General features: G+C 43.9%; 1 protein-coding gene across 2 annotated transcripts in view; it reads right to left on the reverse strand.

The window, feature by feature from the left end:
• The window catches only part of LOC120575636 (polypeptide N-acetylgalactosaminyltransferase 10-like), a 155,736-nt gene that overhangs the window by 26,291 nt on the left and 107,026 nt on the right, over positions 1–22,419 (reverse strand). For both annotated transcript variants that reach the window (XM_039826452.1, XM_039826454.1), the window contains exons 5-6: positions 4,034–4,219; positions 2,305–2,488 (exon numbers count right to left, since the gene is read on the reverse strand). In XM_039826452.1, the coding sequence (XP_039682386.1) occupies positions 2,305–2,488; positions 4,034–4,219 (370 nt within the window). The remainder of the gene's footprint in view (positions 1–2,304; positions 2,489–4,033; positions 4,220–22,419) is intronic.

Consider the following 22,419-nt stretch of genomic DNA (forward strand, 5'->3'; position numbering starts at 1 on the left):
CAGCACAGCCGCGCTTGCCTGATGATACCTACTGTATTTCCCAGGACGCCCAAAGAGTCATTGGCATCCAGACACGGAGAAATGTTGTCTGACTAATCCCTCAAGGCTCACAAATGGAGTGCCTGGCATCACACACAGAGCTATTATGGCCTTACAAATAACAAAATGTGTCTCTGGGGTAGAGTTTATTTATTCCGGCATTCACAAACTTAAAGGTTACCTGCCGTCAAAAACGCTGCTTGTCGAGGAAGGACACTGGGGTGGAAAGTTATCACTTGAGCTGCCATTTCACAGATTAAACCAAAATACTCTAAATGTGTCAGTTTATTTCCTGTTGCAGTCCAAGGAAATACTGTGCACTGCAACCAAGGGAATTATTATAATGAAAGTAGACTCAAATCTGCCTGAGCTAGCGCTAAGTATCTGAAATCGTAGAGACATGAGTATAAGGTGCTGTGCATCACCATCAACACATACCCAACTAATTGATGATGACATTTGATGGCAACTATTTTCATAGTTGACTTTAATCAAAGTCATTATTTTCAATAAATCTCAACTACAGAGATTACTTGTCACAGATTGTGAGAAATTCACATCACAATCATAGTCTTGTGAGAGCGTCCTGATCTGGCGAGCTCCAGTTTTCCACTCGCAGATCAGTCTGGCATCTTGAAATAGAAAAAAATTTGGAGCTGTTCGCCAAACGACCGACGAATCAGCGTTGGTTTTGAGGCGGGTTTAGGTGTGACGCAACGAGAAGCGAATGTTCAGTCTAAACAAAGTGGCGGCTTCCACGGATGAGATGAGCGTAGCTATCGCGCAAGTTTTATCTGAATTAGAAAGTATTCCTTCATTGAAAGAAGAACAAATAACGATACATGGAAAAAGATGTTTGTGCTCTTCAACCTGACTTGTTTCGACAAGAGTTTGATCTGATTGGTTGATTTGGCCCGTCTATCACCAACTATAGGTGTTGATAGACAGATGGTTTATCCAATCAGCTAACCAGGATTTTCGCCCCTTCCCAAAAGTTCTCCAACGGAAAGTTCCCAGATGGATATGCTGAGCAAATGCGAAGCAATCTATCTGGCGGAGTCAGGTTATCACAATTAACCCAAGGTGACAAAATGGAAGAACTTATTCCATCCAACCAAAAATTCAAAACCAAGACATTTGGCATTCAGCGTGATAAATGACAACACGATAATCAGAATAAAAAAAAATACAAGGCTACCTAACCCTGAACCGTCGGCTTCAAGGCACCTAACCCTGACCCCCTAACCGTCGACTTCAAGGCACCTAACCCCTAACCGTCGACTTCAAGGCACCTAACCCTGACCCCCTAACCGTCGACTTCAAGGCCCTAACCTAACCCCTAACCGTGGAAGCTTCAAGGCACCTAACCCTGACCCGTCGACTTTAAGGCACCTACCCTGACCCCTAAGCGTCGACTTCAAGGCACCTAACCTAACTACCCTAACCGTCATTTCAAGGCACCTAACCCTAACCCTAACCGTGGACTTCCAAGGGCACCTAACCTGACCCTAAACCCGTCGACTTCAAGGCACCTAACCCTGACCCCCTAACCGTCTGCTTCAAGGCACCTAACCCTGACCCCCTAACCGTCGACTTCAAGGCACCTAACCCTGACCCCCTAACCGTCGACTTCAAGGCACCTAACCCTAACCCCTAACCGTAGGCTTCAGCGGCACCTATAACCCTAACCTGCCGTCGACTTCAGGGCACCTAACCCTGACCCTAACCGTGACTCAGGCTACCTAACCCCTAACCATCGACTTCAAGGCACCTAACCCTACCCCCCTAACCATCTACTTCAAGGCACCTAACCCTGACCCCTAACCGTCGACTTTCAAGGCACCTAACCTAACCCGCTGAACGCTACAGGCAGGCACCTGACCCTAACTAAGTCGACTTCAAGGCACCTAACCCTGACCCCCTAACCGTCGACTTCAAGGCACCTAACCCCTAACTTACCGTCGACTTCAAGGCACCTAACCCTGACCCCCTAACCGTCGACTTCAAGGCACCTAACCCCCTAACCATCGACTTCAAGGCACCTAACCCTACCCCCCTAACCATCTACTTCAAGGCACCTAACCCTAATCCCCTAATGACTTGAAGGCACCTAACCCCAACTGTCGACTTGAAGGCACCTAACCCTAACTATTGCTTAATCCTTTTGCCTTCAAGGCAGCGCTGCCTGGAAGGAGACGTTGGGGGCTTAAAACACCAAACACCAGAAATCCTCCTGCAAATATCAAACGTGATAGAATAACTCACTCGAAGGGTTCACTGGAGTCGTCCTTCTGCAGCTCCGGAGGGATGGGTATCCGTTTGTAGTACATCTCCCAGTCAAACGCCCCTCGCATGGCGTCCCCCGCCTGCGTCTCGTAGCCAAAGTTGTCGTGGTCGATCACGTCGATCATCGGACACACGATGGTCTTCCTGTTCTGGGCGATTCGGTCTGAGGGAGACAGGAGGGGAAGTGTTAATGGCAACAGATGGCGTAGAGAAGTCGATCCAAAAAGCTTTTTTTGGTGGGGGGGCTTTAAAAACGTCTACAGCCAAAGCAAAGTCTACTCGTGACTCATCGTCACAGACTGCAGCTTGGAGCAGTTCGGCCAAAGCACGATGTTCCCTTCTCAGTTTCATTTCAAGTTTTTTTTTAGAGTCCTGGAGAGGCACAGGAAAAGTCTCCAGTGATTCACAGGAAGAGACAAATCAAAGACTTGAGAAAAGTTAAAGGAACACAGCGACTTATTGGGACTTTGTCTTATTCACCGTATCCCCCAGAGTTAGATAAGTCCATACATACCCTTCTCATCTCTGTGCGTGTCCTAACTCTGTCTGACGCACCCACCGCTAGCCTAGCTTAGCACAGATCCTGGAGGTAACCGGCTCCATCTAGCCTACTGCTCCCAATAAGTGACAAAATAACGCCAACATGTTCCTATTTACATGTTGTGATGTGTATCGTCACAGCGTGTACAAATAACAAGGTCACATGACACACAGCCATCTTCTGACCGTATACATACTGGGAACTATATTCTCAGAAGGCAAAGCACTGCTACTTCTGCTGCTTGGGGCGGAGTGATTTGCTCGCAGCACCTGAGAAGCCCCGTGGTGAGGAGCAGAGAGTAACAAAGGTGCTTTTCAGGTGTTGCGCTAATCACTCCGCCCAAGAAGCAGTGCTTCGCCTTAATACGGTGAATAGGCTAAAGTCTCAATAAGTCGGCGTGTTTCATTAAAGTGCCCATATTACAAAAAAATCACTTTTTTGGGGATTCTGGGTGTTATGTTGTGTCTCTGGTGCTTCCACACGCATACAAACTTTGAAAGAAAATCCATGCTGTTTAGAGTGCGATACAGTTTCTGAATGTGTCCTGCCTTCAGCCTTTTGGTGAGCTGGTCGAAATCGGCACAGCTTTGTACGTCGAAACGATTAGCATGCTAGTGCTAGAATGCTTGTTTTCAATGGCACCCTAATCAAAAAAATTAATTACAAACTACTTCCATGTCCCTGTGCGCCCTCATTTAGAAGAAGTCTCCCGGCTAATCCTGCCTTGTACAGGCCGAAGTTGGAGAAACAGCTAGCTAGCTCATGTAGTCCTTACCTAGCTACTGAGCATGTGCGACTGACAACATAAATGTTACAGCAGTGAGATGTCTCACTCTGTAGCTAAAACAGAGATCTGACAGGGTGAAAAGAGGAGCTGCAGCAGTGTGCAGTACAACAAAAATATGGTGGTTTTTGAAAATAAAATCATGTAAATCTATTCTGGTACAACCTTAAAATACAATTATGAACCTGAAAATGAGCAGAATATGAGCACTTTAAGACAAAAGTATCTTTGTGAAGCCGGAAAGTATATTTTTAAATTTTTCTATCGTATCCTTTTAAATCAAGTCCGATTTTGTTTTGCATTCCTGACCGCCAGGTTGGGAAGCACTGAGTGTCTTATATGCTTGGTTGATGGGTGCGGGTGACGTGCGTTTAGTTGCTCACCCAGCAGTGGAGGCAGCCAGTTGACGTTGGCCTCACAGTGGGAGTCCAGGAAGGTGATGACTTCTCCTTTAGCGGCGCCGGCTCCCAGCAGACGAGTCCTGATCAGCCCCTCCCTCTTCTTGGTCCTCAGGATACGAACCTTCGGCAAGCGCATCATGTACTCCTCCAGCGCTGCCTTCAGGTGCTCTGTACAGAGATGGAGACAGAGACGGACGTAATCCAAATGGTGAATTCACCCGCGTATTACAAAGGGTATTGACGTCACTGAAAGAGCACAACAGGTTCAAACCTCTTATCATTGTGCGCACACTCTAGGTAAATCAGGCCGTAGTGACATGAAAGAGCACTGCTTCAAAAGGAAACCATTAGCAGTCAACATGGAACTAGACATCTGCCGATGCCACATGCTCCACGCTGAAATGTTTCCCTGGAGGCCTCGGTCACACACTCACTCATACTGGGCAATAAAACATTTCACTTACTTTTCTGCACTCACACACTTTTTAAAATATCTTTACTGTAGTCATTAGACCAAATGTTACCCTAAAGAGACAGAATCCGAGTGTGAGGAATGACAGTGCGGTCATAAAGCCTTTTGGCAAAATGGACCCCCCTCCTCTCTATCTTCCTGCATTTCTCTTAATTTGTTTATGTACTTGATTATCTGTTTATTTTTTGTCTTTTGGATATTGTGCGCCCTTGCTGGCGTGTGTCTGTCTGTGTTGTCTGTCCCTGTCTGGTTTGGACCTGACCTGGGTTGGGTTGGGTTATGGGTGGGTGCAGGATTTGGGGGGAGATGACAAAGCGGTTTCTCCTATGCCTCGTTCACCACTGCCTGTATGATGTATGTCATCTGTTCTGAAAATTAAATAAAAATAGTTGGAAAAAAATAAATAAAAAATGAATGAAGAAGTGTTTCTTCTCACATTGCAGTGATTTCAGCAGACAAAATTCATAATGCCCTATCAGGGAACACAGATACTGCGTGCCACAATAATGTGTTCACTTCATTTTCTGTGAGTAAATCACACAATGCAAAGGTTTTGAATAGTTTTTTTTTACATTCAAAACTCTTGTTTTGAATATGTGTGTGTGTATATATATATATATATATATATATATAGGCCTGGGCACCGAATTCAATACTTTTTAGACAACGACCGAATTGACTCTAAAGTATTGAGTATCGAAAAATGCCTCGTCATTCAATACCCAATTTCAAAACCAGTCAATCTCATCAGCGAGCCAATAAGCACGCAGCATGCTTCTACCAAGATTAGACATGCACCGATTACAATTTTCTAGGCCGATTCCGATTTGTGCCATAATGTTGCAATTTATTATTATTGTTTCATTAAATTGGTAACGAAAAAAAGCATTGTTAAGGAACCTCTATCGAAGTCACGGTATTGGTATCGGTATCGAATATTTTTTAACGATACCCAGGCCTACTCAACAGAGAGGAAGATGTCAGCCAAATGTCCAGCTTCTTCTGCTAAAACAGCACCTACTACGCTAAGATGTACTGGAAGGTGAAACAATATAGAGATACAGAAAGAAAGAAAAGTCAAAGCAAGAATTGAAAGAAGGCATTAATCAATCAAGGAGCGGGCCGAAACACTCGTTTTTCTCCAATCTTTTCCCCAGAGCTGCCTTCGAAAGATATCAATCCTGCCCTAAATGGAGCCTGTAAATCTTTCTGCTCAAACGTCAAGCCAGTTCTGACAGGTCAATAAAAAAAAAATTGCAGCCAGACTCAAGGCCATGTTTCATCCTGTCTACCGTTTCCAAAGCTAGGACAGAAAAAACACAATGAAATAGGTCAACTACGGCCCAGCTGTTTCTATCTATCTATCTATCTATCTATCTATCTATCTATCTATCTATCTATCTATCTATCTATCTATCTATCTATCTATCTATCTATCTATCTATCTATCTATCTCTCTCTCTCTCTCTCTCTCTCTCTCTCTCTCTCTCTCTCTCTCTCTCTCTCTCTCTCTCTCTCTCTCTCTCTCTCTCTCTCTCTCTCTCTACCCATACATCATCTCCCTGATTTTCAGTCTATGTTGAACTTCATTTGCATTTAATGCCCTAATGTACAGTAGGGCTGGGCGATATGGAGAAAATCAAATATCACTATATTTTTGACCAAATACCTCGATATCGATACCGCAACGATATTGTAGATTTTTGATAAATAATCACCAGTAATGTGGATATAATGACTAAGTGGATAAAGGCAAATAATAGAACAGCTAGAACAGTCTGGTAGGTTCAGAAAAGTACATCACTTTACTGTAATGCAGCTTTTAAATCCAGGAAAAGACAACACGTATGCCATACTACGATATTACAATATCCAAAATCTAAGACGATGTCTAGTCTCATATCACGATATCGATATAATATCAATATATTGCCCACACAGGGAAAGTAGTATACAACCTTTAGAATAATAATTAATACATTGGTTTTGGATCAGTACTCAGCAGTCTGCTGGCACGCAAGGTCAGGTTCATCAGAATCATTACGGGGAAGGCAAAATGGTATCAAAACATCTCTACAAACAGCAGGCGCATGTGACAAGTGTATCTCCACCAGAGAGACATGACTCAGCAGTGTTTTCAGCAATCTGTCTCCTGCAACACAAACGGTTTGGTTTTAACCAAAGCTGTTGTTTACAGTGACTCTGCAGACGCTCACGCTCCATCGCACATGCTGTGTGCACGGTTATTTGTTTTTACAATATGCATTCTCTACATCATTACCCCACGAATTAAAAAAGGTAAGGCCGCTGCTCTTTTCATATTTGTATCATCCACAAACAGCCAGTGTTGCTCCAAAACTATTAAAACAGACATGAAAGAGTTGCAGTGAGTGACGTGTCCCTGCGTCGTTATCAACGCTGCGTGTGTGGTTTATTCCCTTCAGCTTCACCAACAGCACTGCTGTAGTAATTTTAATAATTCCTGGACCACTGTGTATGAAGCTGGATGCCTTATAGCCCTGTGGCTACACAGTCTCATCTAGGTCTGGGTATTGACCTTTAATAGCCAGTAGCGAGTAGTATGAAAGCCCGAAAATCCGCATAGGGAGGTTGGTCGGGGTGGAGGATGGGTCAAACACAGGACTCTCACCCAGGAGACCGGGGATCGTGTCCCGCGTACTTCTTCTACTTCTACTAGCGATTATGTCTGCGTCTTGATAACACGCCAAAATGGCATGGTGTGTACATACATACGCCACTTATTGAGATCAGTCCGCAACCCATCCGCTGCTCAAAAGGCGTACAGATAACGTGGCTTGTATGTCTACGCAAAGTCATGATGTCACATTGGTAATGCCGACCTTGTAGTGTCGCTTTTCAAGCGATTCCACTGTCGCAGACTAATTTCCAATATCTGAATGAAACCCGGAGAGTTGCTAGAGTCGGGGTCTCCATCATTGGGTGTAAGGTGTTCATAGAACTCAGTCCCAGTCAGTCTTTTTCCCGTCTGGGTGTTCCGAGAAAATTAAACGTGTTTGATATTATCGTAAGTCTTGGTAGTGAAGTTAAATCATGTGGACATTGTCGACAACCAATGGGTGCTCTCCTTCCAGCACCAAACAGGAAGCAGCTAAAGAGGGAAAGTTGCCGATTTTCAACCCTTCTGAAGCACGTCATCCAGTGGGAGTTTTACCGGTGGGTAAACGCTTGACATTCACCTACAGAAAATCTGTAAACTTTTCCCTCAAGGTACCAGCTAACGCTAGCGGCAGCTAGCTAGCTTGGTTACATTTTTTCAAAACGAATGTAGTTGTAGTCTTTACATATTATGACATGTCTTTAACGTTAGATGTGAGAGGATTGTCTTAACATGTGGGATGGTATCAGACTTTAGTCTTCCAGCAAGTCTGTTCAAAGTCTTCTAGTGTCTGGTAGGCCAACAGTATCAAAGGCTGGCTTTAAATGCCTGGTCAGATTCTTTCATCGCATAGTTCCTCATTTAAGCCAAATGTTGATATTATAGGGTACATATTTGTCCTGCAGCTTATGTTGATACAGTACACTAACATTTGGAGAAGGTTTTTTTTTTTTTCTTCAATGAAAAACTGGAGTTTTTTTTGGAAATAGGTTTTTATGTGCCCTACACCCTTTAGCAGCATAAATGTGTATTGCTGTGTGTACTTCGTCCACAGCAAACCCACCAATCGGTCCCAAAACGTCCCAGTTAGAGAGGAAATTTTGTAAACATATTCTTTGCAAATCATTATAATGATTCCCCTGAAAGAACCAAGCAGGCCTGCCTTGATGCACAATTCAAAATTTCTTAAAAAGTTGACATTTTCATAGCGTAGCTTTGAAATGCTGATAGGACGGTCTGGAGATGATGCCGTGTGTTAACCGGTGTCCAATTCTCCTTGACCAAAAAATACACACAGACATTTTTCCTAGCAGCAACCCCTTTTGTGAAATGCAATGGAAGCCATCACCCTGTAGCCCAATTCTGATACACAAAGACATATTTTTTTTTTTAGCTTTTCTGCATCTGTCGCTAAACTTCGACACAAGAAAAGTGTGTAAAGCCTCACAAAAAGGGCCGTTATTTGCAGAATACAGTCAGACATTAATAAAATATCGCCTCTGTCGGTGTTCCTCATCGATAGCAGGTCTTACAAATGGGCCACTGTCACTGAGGAACCCCCCCCCCTTCGACACAACCACTAATTGGATTCTGAATATCAGAGGAGAGGACGGAGGAAAGGCGGCAGTCCTTTCAAACCTTCACAGGATAAACTGCAGCTGTTAAAATGACAGACGGAAAGTCTTTATCTCTGCACGCTGTTCTTTCCTTCCTGCTTCAGTCTTGCTTTTCCTTTTTTTTTTTTGCCCCACCTTTAGTTCCTTTCCCTTCATCTCCCCTCCATCATTCAGCTCGTTTGATGCCGCTTGGCAGCGGCTGCCTCTCGGGGCGGCGCTGCTGATTCCGACGGACAGCTCAGACACCGAAGACGGCACGACCGGCAGGTCCTCAGATCTGCCTCTCCCGCTCTCTCCGTCCATCTTTATTTCCTTTCTCTCTCCTGTGATTTCTTTTTTAATGAACCCGAGAAAATGACAGCACCCATCTCGCCGAGTCAAACCCGGCCGTCACTCCCGGACAAGACAGTCCAACACCAAGAGTGTTTGGGCAAGACCAGATCTGACGAGACACTATTAAAGCAGAGCAAAGCAAATTAGAACAGGGCCAGTAATCAAGACCGGAGTGAGGAGTGCTGTCTATCAAACTGTCTCAAAGGCCCCCGCTGGTTAATCCTGAAAGCTCTGTTTAGGATGCGGCCTGCCTGAAGGGCTCTGGCTCAAAATAAACCTGTTACATGTGTTTCAGCTACAGCCAAAGGCTTTGCTTTAAAGCCAAGTGATGGATTGATTATTAACCAAAGAGAAAATCTAATCTTCTTTTGACATTAACGTACAGTGCCGTAAAAAAAAAAAGGACACCAGCACATTTGAAATAAACCAATGACGTTGACGGAAAAGTCTTGACTTGCAGCTTTGAGTGTTTACCCATATATCAAATGGATAATGTGGGAACTGTAGCCCTTTAATAGTCCCCCAATTTTAGAGGATATAAAGTTATTGTTGTTCTAATATAAGCACTAGACTTTGCAGCCAGGGATGGGCAATATATCGATATTATATCGGCATCGATATAATATCGATATATAGGGCTGGGCGATAGGGAGAAAATCAGACATCACGATATGCTTGACCAAATACCTCAATAACGATATTGCGGCGATATTCTAGGGTTGACAACTGGTGCTCTAACAAAATATCTTCACACTTAGATTTTAGATCAATAATCATCAGTAATGTGGAAATCATGTCTAAGTGGGGAAACAGGAACAGGAACAGCCTGGTAAGTTCAGAAAAGTACATCACTTTACTGTAATACAGCCTTTAAAACCAGGAAAAGACAGCACTTGTGTTATATCACAATATTATGATATCCAAAATCTAAGACGATATCTAGTCTCATATCACGATATCGATGTAATATCGATATATTGCCCAGCACTATCGATATTTGAGGCTACATATCTTCTTCAATTTTGGATATCGTAATATCTGTGCTGTCCTTGACTGGTTTTAAAGGCTGCATTACAGTTAAGTGATGTCATTTTCTCAACTTACAAGACTAACTTTTATTTATATTATTTGCCTTTACCCACTTAGTCATTGTATCCACATTTTGATTGACGATTTCAAAAATTACCAGAGTGTAAATATGCTGTGAAAGCACCAATAGTCCAATACAACATCGCCGCAATATCATTGCATTGAGGTATTTGGTCAAAAATATTGTGATATTTGATTTCCTCCATTTCGCCCAGCTGTAGCTGCAGCCCTGATCTAAATGTTATAAATTAAATCATCTCAGAATGAAAATGTGCTGCAGGGTGTGACTCTGAAACGAAGGCTGAAGGGCTCCGTAGGGTTGCTGCCACCTTTAGAGGAAAGGGCGATGACTTCACCTTCGTAATGCGACAATAAATCAGCCCAGTAGCTATTAACCAGTAGGAGATTGATTCAGGCTCCACTTTTGCCCTGATAGGAATGATTCTGACGCAACCTTCCTAATGACAGCCAGGGAGATTAAACAATGAACACTTGCATCGCATGTACAAGCCCATTCAGCAAAAAGAGGGGGTGAGAAAGGTTACCGCGTCTAATTATGAACGGTTAATTTGACCTGGATAAATTGGAATACGGCTCCTCCGGTTTATTGAAGATTGCCGAGGCCATAAATCACCGTAATGAGAGCAGGGTGACGTCTGCAAACACATTAGTCATTATTAGAATGTGAAGGCCGGGACATGAGGGGCTCAGACATCGTCGATGCCTGGGTCACCGCCGCAGACCCCGCTTAACACGGACGCCGAACATCCGCTGCCCTCCATCTGTCTCTGCGGCAGGAATGCGTTGCATTTTCCTCTGAGCCATTCATTAGAATTCAGTCACAAACACCAAGCCCTAAGCAGACAAGAACACATCTCGCAGCGAGGCCAGCTGTATATGTAAGTATTTCGAGGAAAATATATGCATTTGATGACAATTTACCATTATCAGATTGTTTATTTTTTGGGGTTCAGAAACCAGGTGCATAAACCATCAAATGCATGCTCAGGGTTTCCCCTACCTTCCCTACTTTCCACTGTCGCAGACAACTTTCCAATATCAGAATGAAATCCTGAGAGTCTTGCTAGAGTCGGGGCGCTCCCGTCCTCTCCATCGTTTGGTGTAAGGTGGGCATAAAACTCAGTCCCAGTCAGTCTGTTTCCCGTCTGGACGTTCCAACAAAATCAAACACGTTTTATAGACATGCACCGATTACAACTTTCTAGGCCGATTCCGATTTTCTTTGAGTTGGGCCGGCCGATACCAATTTTAGCCGATTCCGATTTCATTTTTTCTAACCACTTTACAGCACACACAAATATTTATTTTATTTTAATAGAACTTTTTGCACAGAACATAGAACATGTTTTGAACAGATAATGGATCAGTATAAAATAGAACTATATGAATTACTCCTGGTGTGGGAAATTCACACACATCTAAAGTGCAACGTTAGAACCATTTCCTTCTTTTCACATCCAATATGCAACTAAAAAAAATGTGATTTGGGTTTTTGGGGTCGTCCCTCCACGCCCTACTGTCTCCTTTGGACGTGAGATGGTGTCAGACTTTTCAAAGTCTTTTCGGAGTCTTCTAGTGGACGGTAGGCATAAGCCGAATTAATTTCAAATCAATGTGAGCATCAAAACTAACTGAATGACTTTTCTCAGAGCTAATGACTGTAGTTGGTCCCCAGTGGACTTCTTTATTTATTCCCTGCTCTAGCTTTTCCCATGTTTTAGACACAGATATGGTGATAATAATGGTCGAAATGATGTGAAATTGCATTGATTTTTCTAATTAAAAAACTTACGGTAACTTTCTTGAGGTAGGACCCCTAAACCGCCCGCCAAATATGTGCACCTACAGTATATCTTCCACAAAGCTACGGAAAACACAGCATGCTATATGTCTATTCACACAAACCGTTATTCATTCCCTTCCGGTGATTATTAATCAGATTTTTTTTGGGAGCGGCAGAGCAGATTTTTCAATTCAATTAACCTCAAATTACGGTTGATCCAATATGGCATCAGAATCCTGTCCTTCCAAGGTGCTGGATTACTTCCCAGAAGTCTTGGCAAAGCACCAAAGAGCCAAGCTGCTAGTTTATTCCTCCAAAACATTCGGCTTGCTGCTGTGAACTCCATCACGCATCCTTCCCTCTTTTTTTTGCAGAGTGCCAGGCTGGGAATATTTGGAGCTGCCCCCCCCCCCACTTTCCTCCTCCCGTCACACAAAAATACAGCTTAAATAGCTACAGAGGCAATGATAAGAGATGTATTACAGATGTGCGCCTTTGCCTTCATGTCGTAAAATGATGAAAGCAGCATTTTAAAAAGCAAGCGAGGACAGACTATTTCATGTCTCTGCCTTCAAGCGCTGTCACACATTTACAGCACACGCACACAACCACAACACTGACATCTCTTTCAGGGCTGCAGTGTAACTGCTGCCTATTTCAATTTGATGGTCAATCAGTTTTCTGTCAAATATTCTCTGCTTAATCTCAAACACACACACACACACACATATACACACACACACATATACATATATATATATATATATATATATATATATATATATATACACATATTTATATATATATATATATATATATATATTTTAGAGGTGTGAATCTTCACTGATCTCCCGATTCGATTACGATTATCATGTCAGTGATTCAATTCAATTCAAATACATTTTTCTATTAAAGCCATGTAGGATATTTAATTCATAGCTTTTCAAGCTTCAAAAACCAAACATTCTGCAGTGCTCTAATACTAAATAACCTGGATACATAAAACTATACAGCACTGAGCACATGGCACTTCCTGAATGTGCAAAACATACCTGAATATGTAAACAGAAATGTTGTTAGGCCTACATTAAAATGTAAACAGAAATAATCGTTTATGAGCCGGCCGATTATCGATGCAGCATCGTCCATGTCCACGATTCTATGCATCAATTATTTGATTAATTTCAACACCTCTAATATATATATATATATATATATATATTTTATCTACAGTTATGCATGATAAATGACATGCAAGAATTGAGCAAAAACCAGCCCATTGCAAACTAATTTTTATTACTTATTTCCTCATTATTTTTGAGGGATTATTTTATGAGTAATGTCATCTGTGTGGACTGATCTTGAATATTGCAATGCATAATGCGTTACTACGTTTTCTATATTAACACCTAATATTGACCTACTCGGAGCAAACCGTGACCACTGGCAAACTAATTTAGATATCAGCGGCCAAAGAAGGTCACTGGTAATGTCTACTTTGTGCATACTGGATTTGTGCTATATGTGTGTGTAAAGCAATCATTTTGGAGTTGATTTGACTACACATGTTCATGTACGTGTGTTTAGTTGTTGGGACTGTATTATGTCACTGTTATTTGTTTTTAAAAGCCATTAAACAAAGAACAGCCCACTGCAAAGTCTAAAGTGCTCCGGAGAATTTGCTATTTGCCTAAAATAATAAATGGTAACATCACAAAGAAGGAAGCTGAAATGAAGCAGTGGTACGGCAGAGGAATGTAAAGGGCAAAACTGACTTCACGACGACACAACAGTAAGAGAAACAGAGATAAAGTCACCGTTAGTCACTGTTAACACGGCAGCCCTGATGTTGGGTTCACTCTAAATCTCCACACATCCCATCGAGTGGCTCTGCCGCCGCCGCTGTCGACTCCGCGGCTGTAAAAATATCCCCGTGGGGGTTGTTAATCCTTGAGAGAGTCATTGTCAGAGTCTGAAGAGCAGCCTGCCGGCTCTCAGACCTGCGAGTTCCAAGTTTTTTTATCACGCATGCTGTCGTCTAGCTTCTGTTACCAGAGGATGACGAAAAAGAGAAACGACTTTTTCAGGCCCATGATCCCATTTTTTTTGGTGGGTTTGGAAATCCATGTGGCCCCATAAAAAGCTGTCAAGTTGTTTGTCAATGGATCATTATGGAATTTATGACATATTTTCAGCCTTTTACATGAAACATGTCCCAGGATTGGAAATCTTTACCCAACCCTGCCTGAATAATAACTGACCCAACATGAATTCAACGCGATGGATGAAGGTACTGTACGCTGTACTTGTGCACATCAATGGATTCATTCATTTTAAAGCCGGGCGATATGAAGAAAATCAAATATCACGCTATTCTTGACCAAATACACTGATATCGATATCACGATGATATTGTAGAGTTGACAATTGGTTGTGTCACAAAATATTTTAGATTTTATATAAATCGCTTGGTCGGGACTCTTGGCGTCCCTTTTTGACGCTCTGGGTCGGGACGTACGTTTAACTGACATGCGGCAAAAGAACGGGACAGTTAGATTTAGGAAATTGTGGATGGGGTTACAAAACGGGGGACAGGAACTAAAACGCAAATGTTGGTGTGAATCGTGAACTGATTTAATCAAACGGAGTTTCTCTCTCTCTTTTTTTTTTATTCTTTATTGATGAAACAAAAAAGCAGCGAGCGGAAAATCAACAAGTAACGTCAGTGGGCAATAATCGATTGTGGTCTGTCACTGCATTAATGCAGAAGCATCCAGGTCCGCATCGCGATGCATCGATTAGTTTCAACTAGTGATAGACCGATTTTATTGGCCGGCCGATATATATCGGGCCGATATTTGCGTTTTTACGTGTATCGGCATCGGCCGATAACACAGCTGCTGCGTTCGCCGATAGTTTTTTTTCGCTGCAGTTCACGTGCAGACCACGCACTGCCCCTCCCCCACTGGCACCATGGCAGTCTTAAATTACAAATCAAGCACTTTATTTCAGTGGCTACTTTTCAGGTTTATTGTTTTCTTAAATTATTTAAATGTGTTGACAAAGGACATTTTGTGACGACCTGATTATATCTGTCTTATAATATGTCAGCAAGCAATTCATCATCAAGGCTGTGTTGTAGATGTTGATGAAGCACAGTTAACCATATGCAGTGCACCCACCCATATGATGCACATTGCACACAGAATGTGGGTGATATGAATGTAAGATGAGTGCAGAAGTGACACAGATCGGTGTTTTGGTTTATTATTTTTAAAGAAATGGCAGAGCAGATTCCGAAAACAAATCCAGTGTGGCAGGAATTACATTTTTATGATGTAAATTGAGGGAGCAAAAGCAGTATCGGCTCCAAATATCGGCTCAAGAAAATCGGCAGCCCGTTATCGGTCATCGGCTAAGGCTGATGAAAAAAGAAAAATTGGTATAGCCGCTAAAAAATCCATATCGGTCGATCCCTAGTTTCAACGCCCCTATCCCTTAAGCCGCCTACACACGATAAGCGGATTTGCTCTCTGCGCACCGCTAGGTAGGGCGCCGAGCAAAGAGCAAGGCGCAGCGCAGGTATTCGTCATCAAGGGTGGTAAGGAAGCTATTTCCCGTTGCTAGGTAATGACATGCTGTTATCTCATTGGTTGCGCTTTCGAAAGGTCAGCGGCAACTAGTTCAGAGTTGAAATAATTTCAACATTGAGTGCAGTGCAAAGCGGCAAATCCGAGCGGTAAGCAGCGCAAAGTTGGGCGCCACCGCCCACCCCAGCGGGAAATCAATGGAACAGCCGGCGCAAAGTGCAGCCTCTCTTTGTCCATCCTTTAGAGCTGCTCTTTGCCACTTACCGAACAGCCAAAAACCACACCTCTGCTCTCAGGGGAAGACTATTAAAACAGTTTATCGGTGTTTTAAGCCTCCAATGTCTCTACGCACTAGGGTTAGGCAACGGTTATGGTTAGGGTTAGGTGCCTTGAAGTCAACGGTTGCAGCGCCGCCTGGAAGGCAACGTTGGGGGCTTAAAACACCATTGGGAATTAAAACATAAAAACTAGTCTTACCCTGTCTTTTACTGGCCATTTCTCTTATCATGCTTTGCGTTTAATGGATTTTTGTTGATGTTGAAATGGATTTTAAAACATATGGCGTCGAAAAAAAGGATCGTTAGGAACCGGCATCGAAACTGAGGTATCGAAATTGGCACCGGATCGAAAGATTTTAAACGATACCCAGCCCTACTTCTCATCGCTCATTTCCTTGCCTTCTCCTTTCGCCTTGTGTATGATAGTAAACTTGTGTTTAGGATGGCTAAGATTGTCCCCATTAAGCTGGCAGGATGCCAAACTTCAATTAAACAGAAGTAGCCGAATGAAAACAATAATAAGCACTTTATGGAAACCATAAGACTTTCACCCAGGAGACCTGGGATCATGTCCTGTTTGAAAAGAAAAGTAAACAGAGAGTTTTTTTTTTTTAACTTAAAAAGGTCCCATGGCATGAAGATTTCACTTTATGAGGTTTTTCCCCCCCCAGCCTGCCTATGGTCCCCCAGTGGCTAGAAATGGTGATAGGTGTAAACCGAGCCCTGGGTATCCTGCTCTGCCTTTGAGAAAATGAAAGCTCAGATGGGCCAATCAGGAATCTTCCCTTTATGACGTCATAAGGAGCAAGGTTACCTCCCCTTTCTCTGCTTTGCCCGCCGCCCACAGCTGCCCAGAGAATTTGGCCCACCCATTAGGAAGTAGAGCTACAATCGTGGCAGCAAGCTGGTCAAGGCCACACCCCCACCCTCCACCTTGCCCCCCCCCCCCCTCCTCCTCAATAGCTACAGACACAGAAATGGCACATCCTAAGGAAAGCTCATTGTGGGACTGGCTCTAGTGGCTGTAATTCTGAACCAAGGCTGAATTTCGGGAAAGAGATTGGTGCGAAAAACTTTAAGAAACTGGGACTATTTCACACCATTAAAGACGTGTTTAAAACTTCGTTTAAAATGATCTTTACGCTCAAAACCGCGACCGTTACGTTCTCTGGTTTAGACAAAAGGTCGTATTTCCTGCCACCAGTAAGGGCGCTAATTTAGGAAACGCTCAGGGGGGTCAAACTCAACTTCCCTAAGGGCCAGACTGGAAAATGAGAATCACATCAAGGGCCAGACACATTAAGTTTATTGACATGCTTTTATTTAAGAGAAAAAGTCAAATATTTTGACTGTATTATTGCCTGTCTCATATAGTCCTCTCACTTACAGTTTGGGCCTTATGAAGCCCCAACAAAAGTTGGCAAAAAAGTTCTTTAGTCATCATGGGAGAAAGCGACAGAAACGTTGAAAAAAGTGCAAAAAAAGGGGGAAAAAGGCTGGAGAAAGCGACAAAATTGTGCGTCAAAATATGGAAAGACACGACGAAATAATGATGAAAAAAAGCGACAAAAACGTCGGATAAAAGTAACGGAGAAGTGACAAAAGCGTCAAACCTATCGAAAGATGCAATAAAGGCGACAATAATGTCGGAACATTTTTTAAAGGGGTTCAACCATATTGTCAAAAAGAAATAAGGTGGATGGTTCCCTACAACGCTCTTCACAAGTCAAATAAACGATCAGTTCGCTAATTTCATTGAATGTGGGTGTTTTATTCAATTTTATAGCATTTGAAGAAAATAATTGATAAAAGAACATAAAAAAAACATTTGGATATGTGACAAAAATGTCAAAAAAGTGACAAAAACATCGCGGATAAGCCTAAAAAAAATCAAAAAGTGTGTGTGGCCGGGTTGGCACCGTTGGTCTCTCTCTCTCTCTCTCTCTCTCTCTCCCCCTTTCATGTCTTCATTTGTCCTGTGGAATTAAAGGCCTAAAATGTCCCAAAAAATTATCCCAAAAAAATAATAATAAAACATCAAAAAGTGACTAAAACATCAGGAAGAGCTTCTAAAACATCGGGGTGAAGAGACAAAATTGTAAATTCAAAATTTTGACCCAGAAAAACAGAAAAGTTGCATGGTTGACGGGAAGACAACACAAGGGCTTAAAAAAAGCGAGAGAAAAGTCTTGATTCGCGCTGGTCAGGGGGTTCTTGGCTTTAAAAAACTATTGAAAGGGGGGTACATTAGTGAAAAAAGTTTGAGAACTGCTGTATTAAATAATAATAAATGAATTATTAGTATGGCTGTTTACAGGGCGGGTAGATTAAAAACAAACAAAAGTAGAAAAAAAATACAATAGAGGGGGATATTGTGCTGGTATTAGAGGGTAGGAACCAACATTAACACATTAATAGAGGCACACGTGTTTGGTCTGGGAAGACGAAGGTGGAACATCAGACGGCTTCCTACTCAGTTATGTGAGATCCCATCTAAATATTTTCTGACAAGCGTGTATTAAAAGATAACTCTCCCAATATGCCTCTCTCTCTCTCTCTCTCTCTCTCAAACTCTCCGTTTGCGCTAACATGCCCGGACACTTACAGGTGCTAATGAAGTCGGCCTCCCCGGAGAACTCTCATCTCTCAAAAGTACACTCCAATTAAAAAGGAAAAAAAAAAAAATACACTTGACTAAAACGCGATTAACGTGCTCCGCTGCGTCGTGCAGCCTCTCGTGTGAAATCATCGCCTCGTACCCCCCGGCCCTGAACACACAGCTTTATGAAGAGGAAACAACATTTCACCCCCGAATGTGGGTGGTGAGCGAGGCAGAGGAAAAGTGGAGTAAAGCGCAGTTTAGTGGTGGTGAAATGAGTCTCAGTCTCTGCCGCTTTGAGCACACACGGAAATAAACAGATTGATCCTACAGAGTGAGTGACACCACCCTCTCCGATACTGTATGCAGTGTTTCCCCCCCCAGATAATTTATTTTTTTTCACAGAAAATTAGGCCCTATGTTCCCACAGTTCCCACATTTCTAGGATTATTTTTTCCAAAATTAGGCCCTATGTTCCCACATTTCCTTTTCCATAAATTTGTATCAGATTTTATCCCCCTAACCCTAACCCTAAAACATGTTTGGGCTGTTGGACCATTGAGCTATGGGACCATAGGGCTGTGGGACCATAGGGCTGTGGGAACATTGGGCCTAATTTTAAGAAAATTCTTAGAAATGTGGGAACATAGGGCTGTGGGAACATAGGGCTGTGGGAGCATAGGGCTGTGGGAACATTGGGCTGTGGGAACATAGGGCTGTGGGAACATAGGGCTGTGGGAAAATTGGCCTGTGGGACCATTGGGCTGTGGGACCATAGGGCTGTGGGAACATTGGCCTGTGGGACCATTGGGCTGTGGGACCATAGGGCTGTGGGAACATTGGCCTGTGGGACCATTGGGCTGTGGGACCATAGGGCTGTGGGAACATAGGGCTGTGGGAACATAGGGCTGTGGGACCATTGGGCTGTGGGACCATAGGGCTGTGGGAGCATAGGGCTGTGGGAACATTGGCCTGTGGGAACATTGGGCTGTGGGAACATAGGGCTGTGGGAACATAGGGCTGTGGGAAAATTGGCCTGTGGGACCATTGGGCTGTGGGACCATAGGGCTGTGGGAACATTGGCCTGTGGGACCATTGGGCTGTGGGACCATAGGGCTGTGGGAACATTGGCCTGTGGGACCATTGGGCTGTGGGACCATAGGGCTGTGGGAACATAGGGCTGTGGGAACATAGGGCTGTGGGACCATTGGGCTGTGGGACCATAGGGCTGTGGGACCATTGGGCTGTGGGAACATAGGGCTGTGGGACCATTGGGCTGTGGGAACATAGGGCTGTGGGAACATAGGGCTGTGGGAACATAGGGCTGTGGGAACATTGGGCTGTGGGAACATAGGGCTGTGGGAACATAGGGCTGTGGGAACATAGGGCTGTGGGAACATAGGGCTGTGGGACCATTGGGCTGTGGGACCATTGGGCTGACCCCGTATTTGGCGGGGGTTCAAGTGTCCTTCCGTTACGTTTTTCTTAAAAAAAATAAAAATAAAAGAAGCAAATTTCCCATACATTTTGTGTCTCTTTGTGCCATTTGCCATTTGTTTTCTTTGGCGTCGTTTGGCGTTTTGGCGATCAGGCCCGATCACCCTGTCGGGGGTTGTATTCGTTATAACGACCACCTCGCTCTGCATTCTCCCTTACGTATGCAATGTGCAATAACGTTGTTGTTGCTGTATTTGAGGGTAGGAACCAACATTAACACATTAATAGAGGCACACGTGTTTGGTCTGGGAAGACGAAGGTGGAACATCAGACGGCTTCCTACTCAGTTATGTGAGATCCCATCTAAATATTTTCTGACAAGCGTGTATTAAAAGATAACTCTCCCAATATGCCTCTCTCTCTCTCTCTCTCTCTCTCTCTCTCTCTCAAACTCTCCGTTTGCGCTAACATGCCCGGACACTTACAGGTGCTAATGAAGTCGGCCTCCCCGGAGAACTCTCATCTCTTAAAAGTACACTCCAATTAAAAAGGGGAAAAAAAAAAATACACTTGACTAAAACGCGATTAACGTGCTCCGCTGCGTCGTGCAGCCTCTCGTGTGAAATCATCGCCTCGTACCCCCCGGCCCTGAACACACAGCTTTATGAAGAGGAAACAACATTTCACCCCCGAATGTGGGTGGTGAGCGAGGCAGAGGAAAAGTGGAGTAAAGCGCAGTTTAGTGGTGGTGAAATGAGTCTCAGTCTCTGCCGCTTTGAGCACACACGGAAATAAACAGATTGATCCTACAGAGTGAGTGACACCACCCTCTCCGATACTGTATGCAGTGTTTCCCCCCCCAGATAATTTATTTTTTTTCACAGAAAATTAGGCCCTATGTTCCCACAGTTCCCACATTTCTAGGATTATTTTTTCCAAAATTAGGCCCTATGTTCCCACATTTCCTTTTCCATAAATTTGTATCAGATTTTATCCCCCTAACCCTAACCCTAAAACATGTTTGGGCTGTTGGACCATTGAGCTATGGGACCATAGGGCTGTGGGACCATAGGGCTGTGGGAACATTGGCCTGTGGGACCATTGGGCTGTGGGACCATAGGGCTGTGGGACCATAGGGCTGTGGGAACATTGGCCTGTGGGACCATTGGGCGGCGGGCCCAGGGCCTAATTTTAAAAAAAGAAATGTGGGAACATAGGGCTGTGGGAACATAGGGCTGTGGGACCATTGGGCTGTGGGACCATTGGGCTGTGGGACCATTGGGCTGTGGGACCATAGGGCTGTGGGAACATTGGGCTGTGGGACCATTGGGCTGTGGGACCATAGGGCTGTGGGACCATTGGGCTGTGGGACCATTGGGCTGTGGGACCATAGGGCTGTGGGAACATTGGGCTGTGGGAACATAGGGCTGTGGGAACATAGGGCTGTGGGAACATAGGGCTGTGGGAACATTGGGCTGTGGGAACATTGGGCTGTGGGAACATAGGGCTGTGGGACCATTGGGCTGTGGGAACATAGGGCTGTGGGAACATAGGGCTGTGGGAACATTGGGCTGTGGGAACATTGGGCTGTGGGAACATAGGGCTGTGGGAACATAGGGCTGTGGGACCATTGGGCTGTGGGAACATTGGGCTGACCCCGTATTTGGCGGGGGTTCAAGTGTCCTTCCGTTACGTTTTTCTTAAAAAAAATAAAAATAAAAGAAGCAAATTTCCCATACATTTTGTGTCTCTTTGTGCCATTTGCCATTTGTTTTCTTTGGCGTCGTTTGGCGTTTTGGCGATCAGGCCCGATCACCCTGTCGGGGGTTGTATTCGTTATAACGACCGCCTCGCTCTGCATTCTCCCTTACGTATGCAATGTGCAATAACGTTGTTGAATATCCCGATAGCGATATTACTTGCGATGAACAAACGGATATTTAAGTCTACAGAGTTCTGCATTTCTGATGATTTCAGTATTCTGCTAAAATACAACACATTGCCTGTTGAATATATAAAATAATTAAAGGAAATCATTTCCAACATTGAACAAAAAATTTAACATTAAATTGATTATAAAAGGCACCATAAAAAGAAACTGACAGGTACATTTTAAAGTGTGATAATTTCTTTCCCGATATGTTGTATTGGGCAACTTGATATCGTGATGACGATAAAAAACGACACATTGTGCAGCCCTAATCAGGGCCCGAGGAGGTCTACTGCGGCCCTGTCCCTCGTGTTTCGCTCCACTCGTTTAGGCAGGCAGCAATGCAGTTGCGGTTCATGTACTTGTGCGCCTACATGTTGAGACGTGTGGATGACAGATGGCGAGCCGAGACTGGGCTCCGTGGAGAAAGTAGCCCATTAGCTGAGCTAACCTTCAAAGTATCGGGGAGGTTGTGCAGCCGGAGTGAGCCAACACTCCCCCGCAGGGAGAGCCAGGGCTGAACATCCTCCCTTGCACGCGCTGCCGAAATTCAATTACAGCCTAATGAAGAGTGAGCTGACC

The sequence above is a fragment of the Perca fluviatilis genome, chromosome 16 (assembly GCF_010015445.1).
Source record: "Perca fluviatilis chromosome 16, GENO_Pfluv_1.0, whole genome shotgun sequence".
In the NCBI taxonomy this organism is placed as follows: domain Eukaryota; kingdom Metazoa; phylum Chordata; class Actinopteri; order Perciformes; family Percidae; genus Perca; species Perca fluviatilis.